Source organism: Leucopleurus acutus (genome assembly GCF_964270905.1).
Source record: "Leucopleurus acutus genome assembly, chromosome: 10".
Taxonomy (NCBI): Eukaryota; Metazoa; Chordata; class Mammalia; order Artiodactyla; family Delphinidae; genus Leucopleurus; species Leucopleurus acutus.
Genome location: NC_139153.1, coordinates 67,828,609 through 67,848,861, shown reverse-complemented (window position 1 = coordinate 67,848,861; position 20,253 = coordinate 67,828,609). Strand labels below are relative to the sequence as shown.

The window sequence follows — 20,253 nt, the reverse complement described above, 5'->3', positions numbered from 1 at the left end:
TTTCTTTTTCTTCTGTTACATTCACATAAAATTGATGTAGTGTTTTTATTCTTTAAATGGCATGACTGGGCCCATTTTAATAAAAGCATTTCTATCTAGCCTTCTAACTAGAAATACCCTCGAGATACCTAGAATGCTGTTCACCTAAAGTCAGTAGTTATCACTGGGTGGAGGTTTTCATAAGATCAAACTGTCTTCAATTCTTTATAAGATGAATCATTTTTATATAAATAACAAAGTCATTATTATGAAAAAATAAGATTGGTGAAATATCTATCTTCAACATGGTACCTAGAGGCTTGTCAGTTTGATTTATTAAGAAAGCCTAAAGTACATGTGTCATGTTGAAGGAATGTGCCCTAATACAATGGAATTCAAACTGAGCAAAAGGACATATTGGAGTATAAAAATATTATCATGGGATAGGAATTATAACTTCTAATTTAAAACAACCTGGATGCAACTAGATCTGCAGAGTCAACGCAATCTCAATCAAAATTCCAGCAAGTTATTTTGTGAATTTCGACAAACTGATTCTGAAGTTTACGAAAGGCAAAGGACCCAGAATAGCCAACTCAATATTGGAGAAGAATAAAGTCAGACAACTGACAATACTGGACCTCAAGACTTACTATAAAGCTACAGTAATCAAAACAATGTGGTATTGGAAAAAGAAGAGACAAAGTATCAATAGAGCAGAGTAGGAAGCCCAGAAATAGATCCACATAAATATGGCAAATTGATCTTTGACGAATGAGCAAAGGCAATACAATGAAGCAAAGATAGTATTTTCAACAAATGGTGCTGAAAGAACTGGACACACACACGCCAAAAAATGAATCTAGGGCTTCCCTCGTGGCGCAGTGGTTGAGAGTCCGCCTGCCGGTGCAGGGGATGTGGGTTCGTGCCCCGGTCCAGGAAGATCCCGCATGCTGCGGAGCGGCTGGGCCCGTGAGCCATGGCCACTGAGCCTGCGTGTCCGGAGCCTGTGCTCCGCAACAGGAGAGGCCACAGCGGTGAGAGGCCCGTGTAACGCAAAAAAAAAAAAAAAAGAATCTAGACCCAGACCTTATACCCTTCATAAAAATTAACTCAAAATGGGTTATGGACCTAAATCTAAAATGCAAAACTATAAAACTCCTAGAAGATAACATAGGTGAAAACCTAGGTGACCTTGGGTATGGGGATGACTTTTTGGATACAACACTAGAGGCATGATCCATGAAAGAAACAATTGATAGGCTGGACTTCATTAAAATTTTGAATTTCTGCACTATGAAAGATAATGTCAAGAGAATGAGAAGCCACCAACTGGGAGAAAATATTTACGAAACATACGTTTGATCAAGGACTATTATCCAAAATATACATAGTCTTAAAACTCAACAATAAAAAAATGAACTACCTGATTACAAAAGGGGCCAAGGTCTGAACAGACACCTCACTGAAGAAGATACACAGATGGCAAGTAAGCATATGAAAAGATGTTCAACATCATATGTTATAGGGAATTGCAAATTAAAACAATGAGGTATCACTACACAACTATTAAACTGGCCAAAATCCAGAACGCTGACAACACCTAATGCTGATGAGGATGAAGAGCACAGGAACTCTCATCATTCAGGAACTCTCATTCAGTGGAAATGCAAAATGGTACAGACATTTTATAAGAGCTTGGCAGTTTCTTACAAAACTAAACATTACTCTTATCATACGATCCAGCAATTGTGCTTTTTGGGTATTACCCAAAGGACTTGAAAACTTATGTCCCTACAAAAACCTGCACATGGATGTTCACAGAAGCTTTACTCATAATTGCCAAAACTTGGAAGCAACCAAGTAGGTGAATGGATAAACTGTGGTACATTCAATGGAATATCATTCAGCGCTAAAAAGAAATGAGCTTTCAAGCTATGAAAAGACATGGAGAAAACTCAAATGCATATTTCTAAGTGAAAGAAACCAGTCTGAAAAGGCTACGTATTGTGTGATTGATGTCAACTATATGATACTCTGGAAAAGGCAGAACTATGGAGACAGTAAAAAGATCAGTGGTGGCCAGGGGTTAACAGGGAGGGAGGGTTGAAGTGGCAGAGCACAGAGTATTTTTTAGGGCAGTGAAACTATTCTATATATTATATTGTGTATGATACTATAATGATGGATACATGTCAGTATACATTTGTCCAAACCCACAGAATGTAGAACACCAAGTGTGACCCCTAATGCAAATGGACTATGGATTCTGGGTGATGATGTGTCAGTGTAGGTTCACTGACTGTGACAGATGTACCACTGTGGTGCAGGAAGTCAGTGGTGGGGAAGCTGTGCCTGTGTGGGACCGGGGGTATACAGGAACTCTCTGAACTTTTTGTTCAGTTTTGCTATGAACCTAAAACTGCTCTTAACACACACACACACACACACACACACACACACACACACACACACACACACACACACACACACACACACACACACACAGCCTGGATGCTTCCAGGAATTATGGATGGTCTAGTAGAGGTGGGACACAGGAGATGAGGAGGGGAGGCAAAGCCAAGAAGTGGAATGAGGCTGGAGGGGCCAGCCAGGACTTCTTGTCTTGTGGGTAAGGGAGAGCCACTGAGGAGTGCTGAGCACGGAAGTGAAGCAACACGTGCTTTAGAAAGATCACTGCGGCAGCTAAGTGGACGGTGAATTGGGATGGTGGGATGTGCGTGAGAAACAAATGAGGTGGGGGGTCAGGGGGGTGGGAGGGAGGTCCAAGAGGGAGGGGATATAGGTATATATACAGCTGATTCACTTCATTGTACAGCAGAAACTAACACAACATGGTAAAGCAATTAAAAAAAAACTGGAAAAAAAATAAAGTCATGAATTCACAGCCTAAAAAAAAAGAGGAACATATTAGGCAATTACTGGCAAAGCCTAGGAGTGACACAGCAAGGTTCTAAACTGAGGCAGTAGCCAGGGGGTTGGACATGTGACAAGGAGGCAAACGCTCCAGAGCTTGGTCCTGACCAGAAGTAGAGGTGCTTTGGGAGACAGCTGATGGAGATGAGCTCCTGACACTTGGATTTACAGGACTAGAGCTCAAGTGAGAAGTGGGCTGGGCACGGAGGTTGCCCATGGGTGGAAGGTAAAGCACAGAGTTGAGATCTCTCCCAGGGAGAAAGAAAAGAGGAGAACCCAAGGGCAGACTGGTAGGGGAGACCAGTGTTTCAGAGACAGGCAGAAGATCCTACAGCGGAGACAAGTGGAAAGAGGAGGTTCAGGAGGGGAGTAGTGAGTTTCACAGAAGCCGAGGGAGGGAGGTGTTTTCCACAGGTCAGTGTCAAGGGCTACAGAGGGATTGAGAAAGAAAAGGACTGAAAACAGGCAACTCTGCCACCTTTTTCCATGGAATCAAGCCTTACTTTTATTTATTTATTTATCTATCTACCTAATTATTTATGTTGAAGTGCAGTTTTCAAGCAGGTAAATGAATAGCACTGTGGAATGGGATAATTTTTGAAGAACCCACATGAGACTTGGAGCAAATGAGAAGGGATATACATTTTTTAAAAACAAGTATTTTAAAAATTAACTGCAGACTTCTTGACTTATAATCCGGATAATCATTTAACAGGATGTGACTTACCAACAAGACAACGGTTGAATTCATACCATGGAATATTAGCCATTAAAAAGAATGGATTAGAGAGCTATGCCAGCTGACTTGAAGAGAACTCTGTGGGGTATTGAGTAAGAAAAGCAAGAAACATCAAGTGCCTGTAATATGATCCCAATATTGGCAAAGCAATGACAAAAATCTTATGATTTCTGATTGTGATTAGAGAACAAGGAAGAAAGTGTGGAAAGATACATGGCAGGGTATGGCTGTGTATATATTACATTTAGCTGACATGGGAAGGGAGGGAGAAGGGTGCAGCAAGTAATAAAAGAAAACAGGACACTAAACACTATATAAGAAATGGCCATATTTATGCATTTATATAAAACTATGCATATATTAAAAAGAAATTATAAAAAAATGAACACACAAAAATGACTTAAATCAAATCTCGATTGAGTTGAGTGCTGAGTGGCCCTAATCTTGTGGCAGCGGAGGTGAGCCAGCAAGGGGGCCTGGCTGTCCTCCTGCAAGGACCAAGGACATCCACGGATGAAGTGACACTGTGAGGGAACCTGGGCCGTGTGCAGCCGTCTGGGAGAAGGAAAATGGCGTTGAGGGTCTCATTTGAATTTTGGGCAAAGTGCAAGAACAGGGGAGAGTATTAACAGGAGGACTGAGATTTGAGAACTCATGGAACAGGAGATCAGAAGTCATTGTGGGCAAAGGGTTAGAACAGGGATAACAGAAGAATCTGTGAACGCAGGCGAGTAGAAAGCCGGGTGTAGGTGTTAGAAGGACCAAGGCCCATGTGGACAGGTAACCCGGAGGCCCACAGAAGAGCCTTGAGGCCTGCCTCACGAGTAGGATGTGGCTACAAGTCTCCGAGTTACGGGCGAAGAGAAAACTGGAAACCAAAGAATGACATCAAGTACAGGAAAGTTCTTATCAACCAACGTACACACTTTTAATTGCAAAAAGTAAAAATTTTTGTTACATAAAACTTTAATTTACATACATTCTTTACAAGTTTGCAGGACATTAAGTTATGGTCAACATTCCACACTGAACACAGAGTAAGAGCTTAGACCATTTGGAGCACTCGTGGCGGGACAGGTGTCCCCCTTCCTCTGCTCACTGGGACCACCCAGGCCCACCACCCTGGTTCCCTGAAGACGAGCTGCAGCCGTCCTGGCTCCCGTCCCTGATGGCGGCAGGGAAGAGGCTGAGCACTGAGTTCCTGCTTCCCTTTGCCTCTCCAGTGCTCTCCCCCAGCCTAGGTGTCTGTTACTGACCTTTCCCCAGGAGGGAGGGGGAGGAAGAAACCACAGCCAGCACTTTTCTGAGGGTGAAACTATGGAGAGAAGTTTGGAGGGAAAGTCGCCTATGAGGCTGGGGCTTCTCTGGGAATGCCACAGGTCTGTCAGTTTCCGTCACCCAATTTTCATAGGTTAAGTGCGAGTTTGTTCCTTGAAAGGCTGGAAGTGCTCTGAGGGGCTGAAGTTTGAAGGGTGGGACACTGCTGACCTCACCTACCCCACAGAGCTGTCGTTAGGAATAATGAGGACAATTATGCCTGGCACAAAGCAGATGTCCCGACACTCCAATTTCTGTCTGAAACTCTAAATTGGTTTCCCTCCTCAGCACGGGTGCTTGCAGCTGTGGCTCACTCTTGGATTGATGTGGGCTGACTGACAGATTTCAGCTGCATGAAGACAGGAGGAATGGCCTGTGGGCAGCCCCACCATGTCTGGACAGTTCCAGGCCTCCACTTGCAGTTAACATTTCTTCTCTCTACTATTCTGAAAAGGGCTGGACATTTCACAGTCTCCAGAGAGGGAGAAATAACAGATTTATAGCTCTAATGCTTAAATTACGCAGGACAGGGAAACCAGACACTAGAGGACCTGGACCATAGACGAGCTGGCTGGAAGGTTTCTCACCAAGGCCAGCACTTAAAGCCACGTTGCGCCCGGTGGGTGGACTCGGATGTGGTGCACAAGGGAGACCGCCCGTCCATCTTCTCTGAGATGCTTTTGCAGAAGCTGCTGGAGATATGGGGAGGCTGATGGCGACACAGCACGTTCCCAGAGCCTCCCATTTTTCATTTGTGACAGGGCTCTCTCCATAAGCGCCTGACCTTCATAGCCTCCTGGCTCAGATATGCGTCTGCTCTGGACCCAATATACGCAGGTCCAAACGTGGAGAGGCTCTCAAAACAAAATGCTATTTTAAAGCACATCTCTGGCACACCCGTCCTTCAACCAATTTTAGTGGGTGAAAAAGTTAAAAAATGAAAGTTAATGAGTGTGGAACTTGTAACTCAGGAGAGTTTTTCTTCCATCGATAGGAGAACTCAAAAGCCTAAGAGATTCCTGTTTAATAATTGATTCTCAAAAGGTAGACAAGAGCGTCTTTCTCCTTGCAACCAGACTTCACTTTCCCCTACGACCTGGCCTTCTGCTGGACAAGGATTAGATGAGAAGCAAACATCTGCTTTGAGGTTTTGAATTTTCACAATGGAAGGCACTGGTTAATGAGCAAAATATCATCTAGACTATACTAAAATGATTGAGGCCATCACCTGCAGCTGAGGAACTATTTTGTTTTAAAATAATTGTTCCTACGCTGAGGTGTATGCTGGGTTTTGGAAGAAGGGAATAGAAAACCGAGAACTCAAAAACAAGTGATGTAAACTCCAAGGGGACCCACAACCGGAATTGGGCAGAGTCCTTCTTCTGGTCACACATCTGGAAACTTGTGGTGATGGGAAGATGGCTGGACATGGTTGTGTTCCAGCCACATTCACTCTTAAAAGAGCTTTCAGATGGGGAGGGGAAAAGTGAAAGGCTTTTTACAAAAGTCATCTGTTAGATTCTCTCCATTTCTGGCTAAAACAGTTTTGAAAACAAACCCTGAAGAGTTCCCGGCTTGCTGACCCTGCCCCTAGGTTCTCCTACCTGGCTGGGCACACCTGAGTCAATTAAACCCACAGCTTCATTCCTGGGCACCATACTTGCTGTAGCAGGAAAATAATGTGGAACCATTATTGGTGGAACCAGCCATCTACAGGACAGTCCTCAGCCCCAGGACTGTCCTGTTTCTTTACTTGTAAAATGAGGATCTAATACCTGCTTTACAGGACTGACAAAAGATCAGAGATCATGTATATCGAGACACTTTATTTAAAATTAATTTTTTTTTTTTTTTTTTTGGCTGTGTTGGGTCTTCGTTGCTGCGCGCGGGCTGTCTCTAGTTGTAGCGAGCAGGGGCTACTTTTCTCTGTGGTGCATGGGCTTCTCATTGCGGTGGCTTCTCCTTGTTGCGGAGCACGGGCTCTAGGCGCGCAGGCTCAGTAGTTGTGGCGCACGGGCTCAGTAGTTGTGGTGCATGGGCTTAGCTGCTCTGCGGAATCTTCCCAGACCAGGGCTTGAACCCATGTCCCCTGCATTGGCAGGCGGATTCTAAACCACTGTGCCACCAGGGAAGCCCCTCGAGACACTCAAGCTGGAATGGACTGGACAAATGTTACTATTTCTTTCTCTCAGAAAATGACCCCAAATTTGTCCACTTCATAGACGTTTTGTATTTTGCCGAAGAGGCAGATTCTGTTTTTATAAACCAGTTATTTCACTCTCTCCTTTCCTTGAAAAATTGAGAGTGGCGAGAGGATAAGTTCTACCTCTCTTCATAAGCCAGAACAGGTGTAGAGTCTGTTCAACACCTGACTCCTGGGGACCTCAGGACACCTGGATATAATACTTCAAACTGGTGCCAAAGCAGCCTTTCTCCCCTGAGAGCTGAAATCTGGGGACACGAGCCTCTGCTCTGGGAACTGACAAGAAAGGGAACCTAACCCATGCGCGGAGGTCACCGCCATGTGACCTCTTACTAAACAACTCAAATTCACGAGAGCAAGTCCCTCTGTTTAAAGCAAGCTCTGCGGTTTTGCTCTTTCTGTGGTGGTAGAGATGGGGAGTTATGTGGTCCCACCAGCCCCCCGACCCTGTTTCCTCATCTTTATGACCCTTTTCCCACACCGGGAAACGTGGAGGGACTTTTGCTGCTTCAGTGGAGGACCTGAGAGCTAGGTGAGCAGGGGAGATCCTGCGGCACCCTCACACAAAGACTTGGATAACTAGAAAGGAATTGGCCGGCAACCCATTGATCATTGACTGGTCAGTGGTAGATTCTGCTTTTCAGAATTACCTTGAGAAAAAGGTGAATTACTTCTCAGTATCCAGTAATTAAAAGTGGAAAACCTCTTTGGAGAACTTCTCCCCTAACATAAATCTATATTCAATTCTGAACTGGACAGATTTTTAAATGATTTTAAAAAGTCTCTACTTATCTGCTGCCATACCATTCTTTGTCAAACTGTAGGCAGCTCAGGGGACCTCCCAGAGGATGACTCAGAATACCAACACATACAAGGGTTTTTCAGTTTTGAGCTGAGGAAGGTATTTTATGAACATTTAAGGTGTAAAGGGCTGGAGTAAAATGGGGAAGGAACACAGGGTAATTCATAAAAACAGAAATTTCCATCAACAAAACAGTTACTTTGCTCCTAAGGAACCCTGTCTTTTGTTAACCCAGAGGACCTAATTTAAGAAAAACGCTGAGAGGCCTCTGAAGAACTTGTCTACGTATAAACCTTCCCCTTGTGCAGTAGGGGTAAGGACACTGGAAAGGCTCAAAAAACTTGCACAAAGCTGGCCTCCAAATGATCTCTCTGATCGAAAACCTCTTAAATTGTAACTGCTTAGCAGCGTGACTTTCATATGGACGCAAAGTTTTGTTTTTCCTGTATCAATTCACACAAGGCCTGATTCTTTTAAGGAAAAATTCCCTCACGTACAATTCATCCTAGTTTCACTCAAGACCGTGGAGGAGGCTCTGAGCTTTTCCACCCTGGACTCTGCGAACCCTCCATGTCCTTTACAAGCCCACACACAGGCCACTCAAGCACCTGACGATCCTCACTGCTGCTCGTGAGATGTGTAGAGAAAGAGGGCCTGGGGACAAGGTGCAGGGGTGCCTGCAAGGATGAAGATCCCATAAGGAGTCACACCCACCCTCTTCCCTCACCACTGTCTGCCTCTGGTCTGTAACTCGACACAGACACCTCCAGTATCTGTTTGATTTCTGCAGTTCAGAACCAGGGCTGCAGTGTGGTTTGCTTTTTCTTCAACTTGGCAATGGCATTTTCAGAAGCCAGATTTTTAAGAGTCGATAACGGAATAATAAAGGAAAAAAGGAAACAAGAAAAGAGTGTCCTTCTTTACACACTTAAGACACACTAAAAGCACTTGGGGAAAACAATGAGCATAGTGAATCATCCAATCAAAAGAACATGATTTGGGCTTCCCTGGTGGCGCAGTGGTTGAGAGTCCGCCTGCCGATGCAGGGGACACGGGTTCGTGCCCCGGTCCGGGAAGATCCCACATGCCGCGGAGTGGCTGGGCCCATGAGCCATGGCCGCTGGGCCTGCGCGTCCGGAGCCTGTGCTCTGCAACGGGAGAGGCCACAACAGTGAGAGGCCCGTGTACCGCAAAAAAAAAAAAAAAAAAAAAAAAGAACATGATTTTATAATTTCACAAAAATTAAAAACACCTCACCTTGGCTCCCAGTACAGAGAGAGAAATCATTTCAAGACAGAGGGTCACACAGTCGTACGCCCAGCTGGCCAAGACTCTGGGTCTGGAGTTCCTTCCCCAACCACATTACAACATCAGCTTGACACGTCTGTAAAACATCTTTCCTGCAGAAAGTTGGACCCTAAAGATCAAACCCGGGGAGGCACCCTCTCCCCCTCCGAAGACATTTGGTAAAAGCAACATAGTTGACAAGAGCAGTGCTGCCTCAGCAGTAAAGGGCGCTGGCCCATCCAAGGGAGGGGGACCGGGAGCCCAACTTCTGAGAAGCCATCCAGATAGGCAAGGGAGAACAGGAGGGAGGGGAGAGGCATAAGAACTGATAGAATGGAGACAAGAATTACCTTAGGAATTACCATTTCAATTACAATCAGACTCCGACCTGGCATCGCTGATACTCCAAGAGCCATGGACACTGGGAAAGAAGTGCACTTCTTGAGTGCAGTTTGAGGTTATTTGATCCTTTTTCACTGGTTCTAGATTCCATTCTGCTTGGGAAACTGCAATGACTTCTTTAATCATCCATGGCTTTCCAAAAAAAGTACAGGGTGGTGTGACCAGGAAGAGAGGACAGGCAGGCCCACCTGGTAGAGGATGGCTCTAAAGTCAGGACCTGGTGACTGCCCTCTCGTGGCCAGGGAGCCAGCAGAGGGGATCATGTCATGCAAGTGAGGGAAGGTATCAACCGTGCTCCCTGCCTGAAGGGCAGCCTCAAGGCTTTGGTGCCAAAAGGCCTGGAAGAGGCCAGTCTCTCACAGATGGGTATTGGCAAGGTCCTGGCCAAGCAACTGGGCTGGAAGAGTTGGGACGGCTGGGCTCTGGCCTTTGCTTCCAGCACACAACTGGCTCACACACGCATGCACAGGGCAGGCAACTAAGCAACCAACCCCTGGAAAGTGGTTTCATCGTTTTTTGTTTTTATTTTCCCCCTTTCGATCCGGTCTTCAGCTCTCAAACTGTTCCTTTAGTTCTGTTTCCTACAGTTCTGAGAGGGTGGTTCCATCACAAATGACCAAAGGCTGGACCCCTCTGGCTATAATGTAGACCTTCCAGTGGGTGGCGCCAGCATAGCCTTGAAGGGAGACACGAACAAGGAAAGCATGTGAATGTCAGGCCTACCCGTGGGCACGAGCAAGGCAGGTCCACCAGAGCTGCCCTCAGATTCACCTACAGACTCAGAGGCAATGCTTGCTCTGGAGGTCTTTTAGCTCTTCCTGGCATAAGTATCCCCACTTATTATCAGTCCTCTCTGTAACCTGACAGCCAATGGGAGCCACTATGAACCAAAGTGCTTCATCACCAGCCCTCACCTGGGTAATCGTGAATCACCATTCAGCAGGTTTACAAAAGCAGGATGCTCTAGATAAGGCTGATATGGGACATCAATTCTCAGGTCTCATTTTTTTCAGCAAGAAGACAGAACGGGTTCTGAGGGGCGCCAGGACCCCCTATCCAATTCTCCTGAGGTTATACATAATATGGTCTCATTACAGAACTTCCAGATTAACCCAAACCAGTATTTCCTAAATTGTATTCTGCAGACAGTAGCATCCCATAAAACAGTCCAAGGAAAAAGGGTTCCCTGGTCAAGTAAGTTTGAAAAACACTGGATTTCTCCAAGGCTTCTCAGAGCCTTTTGTACACTAATGTATACTATGTTTCAACAAGACAGGCATTTCCCAAAGTCAATGACTCAAGAGCCCTATTTGCCAAGGGTCTTTCCAAGGGGCTCCTGTTTGCCCCCTAGGGTCATGAGTGATCCGAAGAATCGATTAGGAAACACTGACCTATATCATTTGAGCGACAGGAATAGGCTAGGAAGGTAAAGTTACACAATTTTAACACTTCAATAACTTCCTGATGGAAACATTTCTAGAGAATGATATATACCACCCATCTTTAAACTGACAGCGCTGAACGGATGTGCCCTCTACTTGGTGACTCCAGAAATGTTACTATGAGCCGTGACTGTACCATCATGGCAGGTGTGTGGGCTCACCAGCATCAACCTCTGATGCCAGACCGACACCCACGTCATTCTTGAAAACGCCGCCCGTCACAGGTTTTCTGGTGATCCCCTTCCCCTCCGCTTTCACAGGATAATGCTTATTTTGTCAAAAAACACAGAACCTGCTTGTCACAGTGCTATTCTTAAGGGTCTCTTAGGTGCAGGAGCTGCCACCTGCCCTACAGCCACTAAATTAGCCTCCTCCACTGTCAGGGTCTGCTTTCTTGCCCTCATTTTTCACTGTGGCAGCTGCGGCCACTGCTTCTACTTCTGCCGCTGCTTCAAGTGTCCACTGTCCTCCTCCGCCCTCTCCACCTCCACTCTTCTCCTGACTTGCCCGCTTCCCCTTGCTCTGGTCGGTCTCCATTAGTTCTCGATGTTCCTGTCATGTGCTGGCCTTCATGGACACTGCCGACCACAGGGCTCCTTCCCCTCTGGTCAGCAGTCTGCCGGTCACAGCACAACAAGCATCAGGCTCTGGATTTTAAGCTGTTCTGGACCAGCCGCAGCAGGCTTTGTGGCGCAAAGCTTCTTGAATCACTGCCACTCACCCATCTTTTTTCCTTTTTCCCTAATTCTATAATTGGCATTCTGGATGCTTGTGGGAGCCGAAAACATGGAATTTGGATAACTAAAGTGTTTCTGTAGTTGTCTGGACTGTCAGGCGTTTGTAGAACATAAGACAGAAACTTTTTCAAGCACAACTACACACTCCAAACCCAGAATGCCATACAGACTTGTGCAGCGTCACTCCACTAAAGGAAGACGGTTTTGGAATAATTTCCACATGAGAATCCTCTTTTCTGCAGTAATTCTCAAGTGCCAGACCAGCTGTGCTCCATTATCGGTTAATGCTTAATTTGTGCATTATTTTTACTTTTTCATTTTTAAATGGAAATAAAAGTTATGTAACTTGGTTGGGTTAAAGTTTGGCAGTTCGCAGTCTGCATCCGACCTCCAAATGAGATGAGAGGTTTCTAGGGATTGGGGTCTTCCGAATAGATAAAATTAAAAGAAATCAACTGGAAAACCAGTCTGGGCTCTGCCAGGAACTCCAGGGCTCCCCTAGGTTTTGTGAGGCAAGAAAAACAAGGAGGATGATGGTGATGCTTGCTGATTTATGTGCTGCTGCCAAGGAAATTCCACTGTCAAACTGACAGCTACTGACAGCAGTTGATTCAAGGCTGTTTCTTTGGAACGGATTTTTAGAATATCAGGTACAGAACAAGTCACATTGGGAAATCATGGAGCCAAGGGTGAGTGATGACTGTGAGGCTGTGACCTGGCTGTGGGACACACACGGAAGGCAGTATTTCCTTGGGTGGCTGCTGCCCTTACATCCTGCCTGCATCATTTTATTAGCAAAACAGGCACAGAAAGGCTTTCCTCAAATCTGAACTGTACCTCCTCTGGCCTGACTCAGTGAAAGGAGTCACTTAACACTGATGCTTTGCCTAACTGATGGTGGGGCCTTGAGGTGGTCACCTCTCCTCTCTGGATCTCAATCTCCTTATCCGTAAAATAAAGGATCACTCTAAATACTCCCCATAATAATTCTTTCTAAATTGAAATCTCTAAAGCCAATGGAGGGAATTCCCTGGCAGTCCAGTGGTTAGGATTCCATGCTCTCACTGCTGAGGAACTGGGTTCGATCCCTGGTCGGGGAACTAAAATCCCACAAGCCACGTGGTGTGGCCAAAAAAATAAATAAATAAAGCCAATGGACACATACATTCTAAATGTGCATACAAGACATTTCTCTCTGCTACATTTTCTCACTACATCTAAGCATAAATATTGACCTTTTTAATAAAAGAATGCTATTTTTGACTCTACTTAATGAATCTTTGTGAAGGCAATATTTAATTTTTAGAATGTTTTTTGAGGTAAAAAGACCCTCCAGTGACCTTGCCCGCCGGAGGCTCCACCTACCAATATCCCCTGGCTCTAGTGGCATCGCCATGGACTGGCAATGTCTTCGGCACTGGAAGGGAGGGATGAGTTGCAACATGGCCTCGCCGCTGCCAATGGTAAACAGGTCATGCATCCTATGCATCTGGAGGAAAAGACATGGGGGAAGAAAAGGAAGGAAAGGAAAACAAAATAAAACCCCTGAGCACGGGACAGTAATACACAAAAACTCTTACACATATGGCTCTGAGCTTCCTCGCAGCCTAAGCAAAGAGGAAAACAGTATCAAGAACACAATTCACAGTTACATCCAAAAGACAAAAACAAACTAGTTCCTCCTAAGTATGGCATCTCCTGGTACTGAGACCAGGGTAAGATTTCTTCTATGGTTTTTCCTAAAGAGACATCGTGTAGTTTTGTGGGCAGCATCCTCAATGACAGCCCTGTAGCAGAAACGGCACGAGCTTCATAATTCACAACTATTTCTAGCCACAGTTTCAAAGTAGGTCAAAGGCAAAATATCTAATTGTATTTTAACAAAAGTCTAGCAGAGGCCAACACGTGGTGATCTAAATAGGCAATCTTCTGAGGGTCTGGTTTGACCCAGATAGATAGTTTGCATATCCTTCAGACAACGGTCCATGGAACATTATCACTTACTGTTAGGCTTTTGACAGCAGCAAGTTCAAGTTTATACTTTTTGGCAAGACTCAAGTGAGCAGATACATGTTGCTACTGATTAAAAACTAAGGACAGTAGGATCAGCCTCTGATTTTGAAAGCTAAGGAGATAACAGGATATACACCTACACAGGTAACTACTGCACTCCTGAGGGCATAATACTGCTACCAACAGGCATTAGGTGCAACCTGCTGTGCACCAGGTAGAGCTGTGAACCCTGGGGTTGGGGAGGGGCAGGGAGTAGAGATAAAGGGAGAGGTTGGTCTTGCTCAGGCTTCTCTTCCTGTCTAGATGGTGAGAGAAAACCCTAGCGTCTCCCGTTCCCTCCCCTCTTCCCCCTCCTCCCAGCCCCTGCCCTCCAGGGAAGCTCTTTATATGCCCTTATAAAGCAGGGGTAAGAAGTCTGACTCCCTGGGCCACATCCTGGTTTTTCCTTCACCGCTTGGGTCCTCTAGAGCCTTGGGATGTGGCCCTGTCTTCTCCTGCTTCCCAACCCTGGTCTCTTGGTTGCTCCCCCAGGCCCTGGCCATGACTCTGTGTCCATGGAAACGCTAGAGCCATTTCAACTGCTGCTATAGTGACAGAAGGAGGACTAGTGTCTTGAGCTGGCCTGTGACTAACTGGTAGTAACACTGGCAGAAGCCCTGACATATGCAGTCTTGAAAAAATCCCAGAAGACAAAAATAAGCGGATGTATCTCTGTTTCATATAGGCCTGAGAGGGGGTGGGACCATGTTCCTCCACATTCAGGATGAGGAGGAACTGACAACGGGATGGAGTCGGCCAGCCCTAGGCAACACCGTGGGATGGGTAAAGTGGGCCTTGGAGCCCCTCACCCCTTCCCCCAGGGCCTCTCAACAATCAGCCCCCACTGCTTATCTTCTATTCCAAGGCTGCCTCTTGGATTCTGGGCCCACAGACATGTGACTTTACCAGGGTCCAGGGCACAGGGATGTGGACCAAGGGCGGAGTAACAAAGCTGTGGAGGAAGGACAGCCTGGGCCAGGGTGGGGAACAGATGCTCTAAGAAATCAGACTCTCAGGATTTTTGCCTATTTGGGCCACTCCCCTTCCCAAAACATCCTTGAGAACTGCAACAAGATGACTCTGACAGTCTGTGTATTTAACCCTTTGGCTGGGCTCCTTGGTGTCCCTGTTAAGCAGACTGGTGAAATTAACTTAAGGTTCAAGTGGGAAAACCCAAGATAAAGATCAAGGCCCTCACCCAGAATTATATCATAATTATGAAGATGAAATCATACTAGGGCCCCGAGTTCTAGCCGAAAACAGCAGGATGAACTTCTTTAAAATCTGAGGCAACAGCCCAGCACCTCCACCCTACAGCTGGCAGACAGAAGTTCTTACTTCTAGGTGGAAGGATTGTTTTTAAAGGCTTTGAAATTCCTTTAACACGATTCAGCAAATTGGAGCCAAACAATAGTGTCAGGAGGTTAAAGACACAACCCAGAGTTGGTAGGGGTCACAGTTCAGCAAATTTAATTTTTTAATAAAGGAAAATTCATCCTTTTAATTATTCCAAACCAATCCAGGCTCAAAAACCTTCTTCAGGAATGAGACTCAAAAAAAGAGCAATTCAGAGAAAAGTAAACAGACACAAACACAGAACAGCTATGCCCAGTCCGCTGGCCCCAGAGACGGTAAATGTGGGCTCTGGGTACTTGGCCACGGACTGAGATGAGAACCACTACCACACACACTGGGCTGCCTGCCTCAGGCACAGGCTTGTCAGCCCTTTTGTTCCCAAACCTCTCCATGCTCCCAAGCTTTTTGCTTTCCCGGTTCTCTATCTGAAGTTTCTCATTTGTTTTTTTCTGGGGAAAGCCAACCTGGGAGTGGAGGGTGAGGAGAGACCTCTTATTAACTTGCTGTGTCCTTGGGCAAATGACACTCTCTCTGGGGCTCAGTTTCCTTCTCTATAAAATGAGTAAGCTGGACTATTCATTTACATACTATTCATTCATAGTCTGCCTGCTTTCTACTTGGAGGTAGGGAAGTCAGACTAACGGGATGCTCAGGACCCTTCAAATTTTAGGATTTTACTTCCTTTAATATAGAAAAGTAACTTGCCCCCAGGTGTTAAGGGCAGGAAATACATCTGCAAGGTAACTAGACTTTCTGTAAGTGTGTCTTCAGTAAAAAGTCACATCTGTTGGCAAGCAGGAGGAGGAGAGAACTTTAGATTATGTGGCTGACCCCTCAATTCACCCCCTAAGTTGACACACAGGGAAGGCTTTATGACATCAGCCCAGGTACCAAATAAGAAAAATTCTAGAGCCAAGTCCTGTCAAAATTTCCTACCTTACTCCCCACAATAGGTTCTGGTTGAAGAAAGAAGCACTTTTTCAAGGAGGCTTCTTTTGGAAACGGCAGGTAGGTGAACACAGGAAAAAGCTCACGTAAAAGGTGTGATCTGTTCAGAGGTCTTCTCCTGTAAAATGTGTAAAAGAGAAAAATGTAGTTAAACTGGGCAAGCCAGCCTAACTCCGTGACTAACAGAGAGCTCGGCAAGGGTGGGAAAACTGTGGGCGGTGGGTGAAGAGGGAAAAATGTCAGGACAATATCTGAAGTATTAGGTCCATGAAGAACAGTCATGCCAAATCAATTAATAGTAAAATGTACACACACATACAAACTCTACTGCCATGATTTGTCTGTGTGGGTGGGGTGTTTATAAAATCCAGCTAAAACAACATATAGAGGGAGAAAAGAAACACTCCATTCATCCTCTCTTGGCAAAGAGACTGAAGTAACAGCAGACAGGGCAAGATAGAAGAAGGGAGGAGGAGGAAGCAAAAGTCGTGAACCTTCTGAGGTGGAGCAGCATGAGGGAGGAAGCCTGTATCAGCTTGTTACACCGAGTATTTGATCATGTAAATAAACGGCATTTAAAGAAAGGCAGAAGCACAGAAATCATCCGACAAAAGGCCTGAAAAAGCAGTTTTAATTCTCTTTGGAATGGTTCTAGAAGTAAACTGGCCTGCCTTTTCTTCTAGAAAACAACTTTCACCTGAAGAAACTGACCATGTCTTCTATAGGACACAGCAAGGAACAAGGAGATAGACCTGGGTTTCAATTCTAGCTGGGTGACCTTAAGCAACCTTAACCTGATTCCCACTTTTCTGATCTGAAAAATGACAGTGATAATTCCTACTTCCCAGAGCTATTATGAGCATCATCAATGAGTAACAGATACTCAGTACCAAGGCACACAGCCTGGCTGCCAAGAAATAACTTTCCCTTTTATTCTTTGTGCTCTCTCTGCAGTCCTCAATGCTCAGGACCCACTCAGCATGAACACAAATGCTAAACACATACTTAGAAGTAAATTATGAGTCTATCAGGCAATCTCGGTGTCCACCACAGTGGTGCCCCTCTTGACACACCTCTTTGGACTCACCCACTTTCTCTCATCAAGTTTGCAACAGTGCACTCCTGAGTATCATTTGACTTGAAGAGTGTATTGTAAAGTGCTTGCACAGTGCTGGGCATAGCAGCGTCTTGGCAGTAATTGTCCATAGTACGGTTCTGACATTTGGTCTGCCCCCTCTCTGCACACACGCACGCTGAGCGGCCCTTTCCACACTCACCATGGGTAAGGAAACGGGAACCACCGTTCAGGAAAGCAGCGCCACCACTTGGTGAAAAACCCTTCGGTGAAGCCTTCTGCAACCTCAGGGTACTGGCACAAAAAGCGCTGAAGCCCCTCAGATGACAGGGGTTGTCCGGTCTTGGCAAGGCAGAAAACAAAAGTGCAACAAGACAACACGGAATTACTAATCACGAATGTCACAGCGCTTGATGTTTCCTAGCCATGAAATGGGTAATCGATCAGTGGGAGAATCTGCCCTCTTGCTCACCTTGATCACCAGAGGATGGAGTCTCTCAAATTTCCTTGGGGTGTCTTCCAGGAGCATCACCTTGAGGGGTAATTTCTGGGCACAGCCGGTGCAGTTGGCAGGGATGGGGTCCGACTCATTCTGCTCACACTCATTGGTCCACCAGGGGTCAAAGTCTGAGAGAGGAAGGGATATGGAGAAAGCAGATAGAGCTGGTAAATCTAGTCGCCACAGCAATGGAAGCAGAAAGACATAAGAATAATTTTAAAAGCTAACAGTGATAAGCGCATGTGACCTCTGAAAAGGTACATATCAAATACATTAACCCCAGAGAAGGGAACAGAGGGCTTAGGGGCCAGAGGTGGAAAGGAGAGGTACTTTTCTCTGTATACTCTTCTAGGCTTTGTGGAAAATATTTTTTAACACATACAAGTATCTCCTAAGTCAAATCAACAACTGAAGTCGAACAGTTTGAGGAGCTATATTTGGAGACATGGGGTTGGAGATGCAGTTCTTCCACCGTTCTCTAACCTGCAACCCATAGGTCTGACCCGGCTACAGCACATGGGGGAAGGGCAGGCAGGAAGGGTGGTCCCATCGTCAGTGATGAGCCCCTCTGCATGCATGTCTTCTCTGACACCCTAGGCCCTGGGTTCACAAGTACAAGTGGAGGCCAGGACGGCTCTGGGAAGGAAAACTGAGAAAAGGGCACAGACAGTAGGGATGGAAAGGAGACAGGACTTTTCAGGGGCCCATCTTTGGAGTAGAGTGAACTGCATCTGCCCATTAAGCACTCTGTCTGAGCTCAGGGTGGGTAGGGGCTACTAATCATGGTTTCTAGCCCCAAGGACTGCAGGTTGGTCAGAACTAGAAGAATGCCCCACCCAGACCCGGATGTGACAGCTTGCTGGCTCCCCACACCTTTCTCTGGTCCTTCTGTGAGGGGTTGGCTCTGTTTCTATGCAGCTCTTCTCAGTTTCTCTGTGTTCCTTCCCTCTGAGACTATTCTGTTCATATTATCATTACGTTATTTCTTGTTTGCTTTCTGTTCCGTTGTGGGTTTCACCTGTGTTCTCTGAGATAGATGTTTCTTTCCTTTTTTTTTTTAAGATGAATTTTCCCCCAATATTTTATTATGAAAGATTTCCAGAATACAGTAAAGTTGCAAGAATTTTGCAGTAGATATCAGTATATCCACTATCTAGGTCCTACCATTAACATTTTACTATGCTAGTTTTATCATATATCTATCACTGCTACTTTATTGCTTACAGAAGGGATTTAGAGAGACAAGTAGTAGCTTTCTAACCAACAACTTCCTGTTCTGAGTCATACATAAAAGTTAAAGTATAGTAGACAGTACTGTATTGGTCAAGAAAGAGTTGTAACTGTTCACATGTGTTTCAAACAAGTGGGGCTTTTCAAATACCTCAACTAACAAATCACCATCTCCCTTTAGTTCATTTAAATGTTCATATTTTTACTCATTTGATTAGTAGTAAAAGAACTGAGGTATTTAACGTTAAATTGCTTTATATTAAATCATTACACATAATTGAATTTGTGATTGACTTTATTCACAACTAATCCTAAGGGACCAGATACAACGTAACCATATAGCACTTTAATTTTAGTATTTGAAGCATACATGCTGGGAGGCTAATGTAACATAGCAGGTCTTTTGAGTGGCCATTGTTGACTGCCCAGAATCCCAACATCTCAGTTTTCTTGAATCTGCTATAGTTAACAGAGAACATTTCATGTAAAAAAAAATATGCTAGAGAATTGAGATAGATGTTTCTGATAAACTCTAATTTGAATCCAAAATGTTTCACCAGATGGTTTCTGATTAAAACCCAATGGAAACCCAATCAGGAGAGAGCCTACAACAACAGACGACAGACAACCAAATGTGGCCGAAACCAAGTCAGTTCTTTAAACCAATAAACACATGTGGAAACCGACTCTTAACCACAAAACATTTTCTGTAGTCAGCAGAAGGCAGCAGTCGTGCAGTATAAGAAATCCTCATGGGGGGAGGGCTGTGTTTGTTCTCAGCACGTCTCCTGAGCATCCTCCATCTCCTGCAGACAGAACCTGTGTTTCCCTGAGGCAGTTGCCACCCACTCTTCTCATCCAGGGGACTACGCACACCTTGGCACACACAGTGTTCACCATGAGCCTCCAGGGGCAGCAGAAAACCCTTCCGTGGAACTTGTTTCAGTGGGACACTGAGGCTGCAGTATGCTTTTTTTCTCCAGTGGCATACTCAGGCTGCAATTAACGTTTTTTTTTTCCCTTCTGGAATATTTTCAAATGTTCCTTATTAGAGGTCAAATATGATGAATTCTTGCCAAAATACAAGAACTCTGGGTAATGGACATAAAATGAGGCATAAATAATCATAACAACATGTTACGATTATACAGCATTTCCATTTCCAAAGTACTTGTGAGGGAGGGGGTAGGAAGCGGAAAGAAAACTAACGTGCTCAGCGCCAAGCCCAATACGAGTCATTTCTGCAGG

At 45.2% G+C, this 20,253-nt stretch overlaps 1 protein-coding gene across 6 annotated transcripts in view; it reads right to left on the bottom strand.

Annotated features, from left to right (window-relative positions):
* Positions 1-4,573: 4,573 nt before the first annotated feature.
* Positions 4,574-20,253, bottom strand: part of LOC309967980 (bombesin receptor-activated protein C6orf89 homolog) — a 33,235-nt gene continuing 17,555 nt past the window's right edge. For all 6 annotated transcript variants that reach the window (XM_082849051.1, XM_082849050.1, XM_082849053.1 and 3 more), the window contains 5 exons: positions 17,749-17,903; positions 17,479-17,618; positions 16,190-16,319; positions 13,211-13,334; positions 4,574-10,342 (listed from right to left, as the gene is read on the bottom strand). In XM_082849051.1, the coding sequence (XP_082705177.1) occupies positions 10,248-10,342; positions 13,211-13,334; positions 16,190-16,319; positions 17,479-17,618; positions 17,749-17,903 (644 nt within the window). In that variant the 3' untranslated portion in view covers positions 4,574-10,247. The remainder of the gene's footprint in view (positions 10,343-13,210; positions 13,335-16,189; positions 16,320-17,478; positions 17,619-17,748; positions 17,904-20,253) is intronic.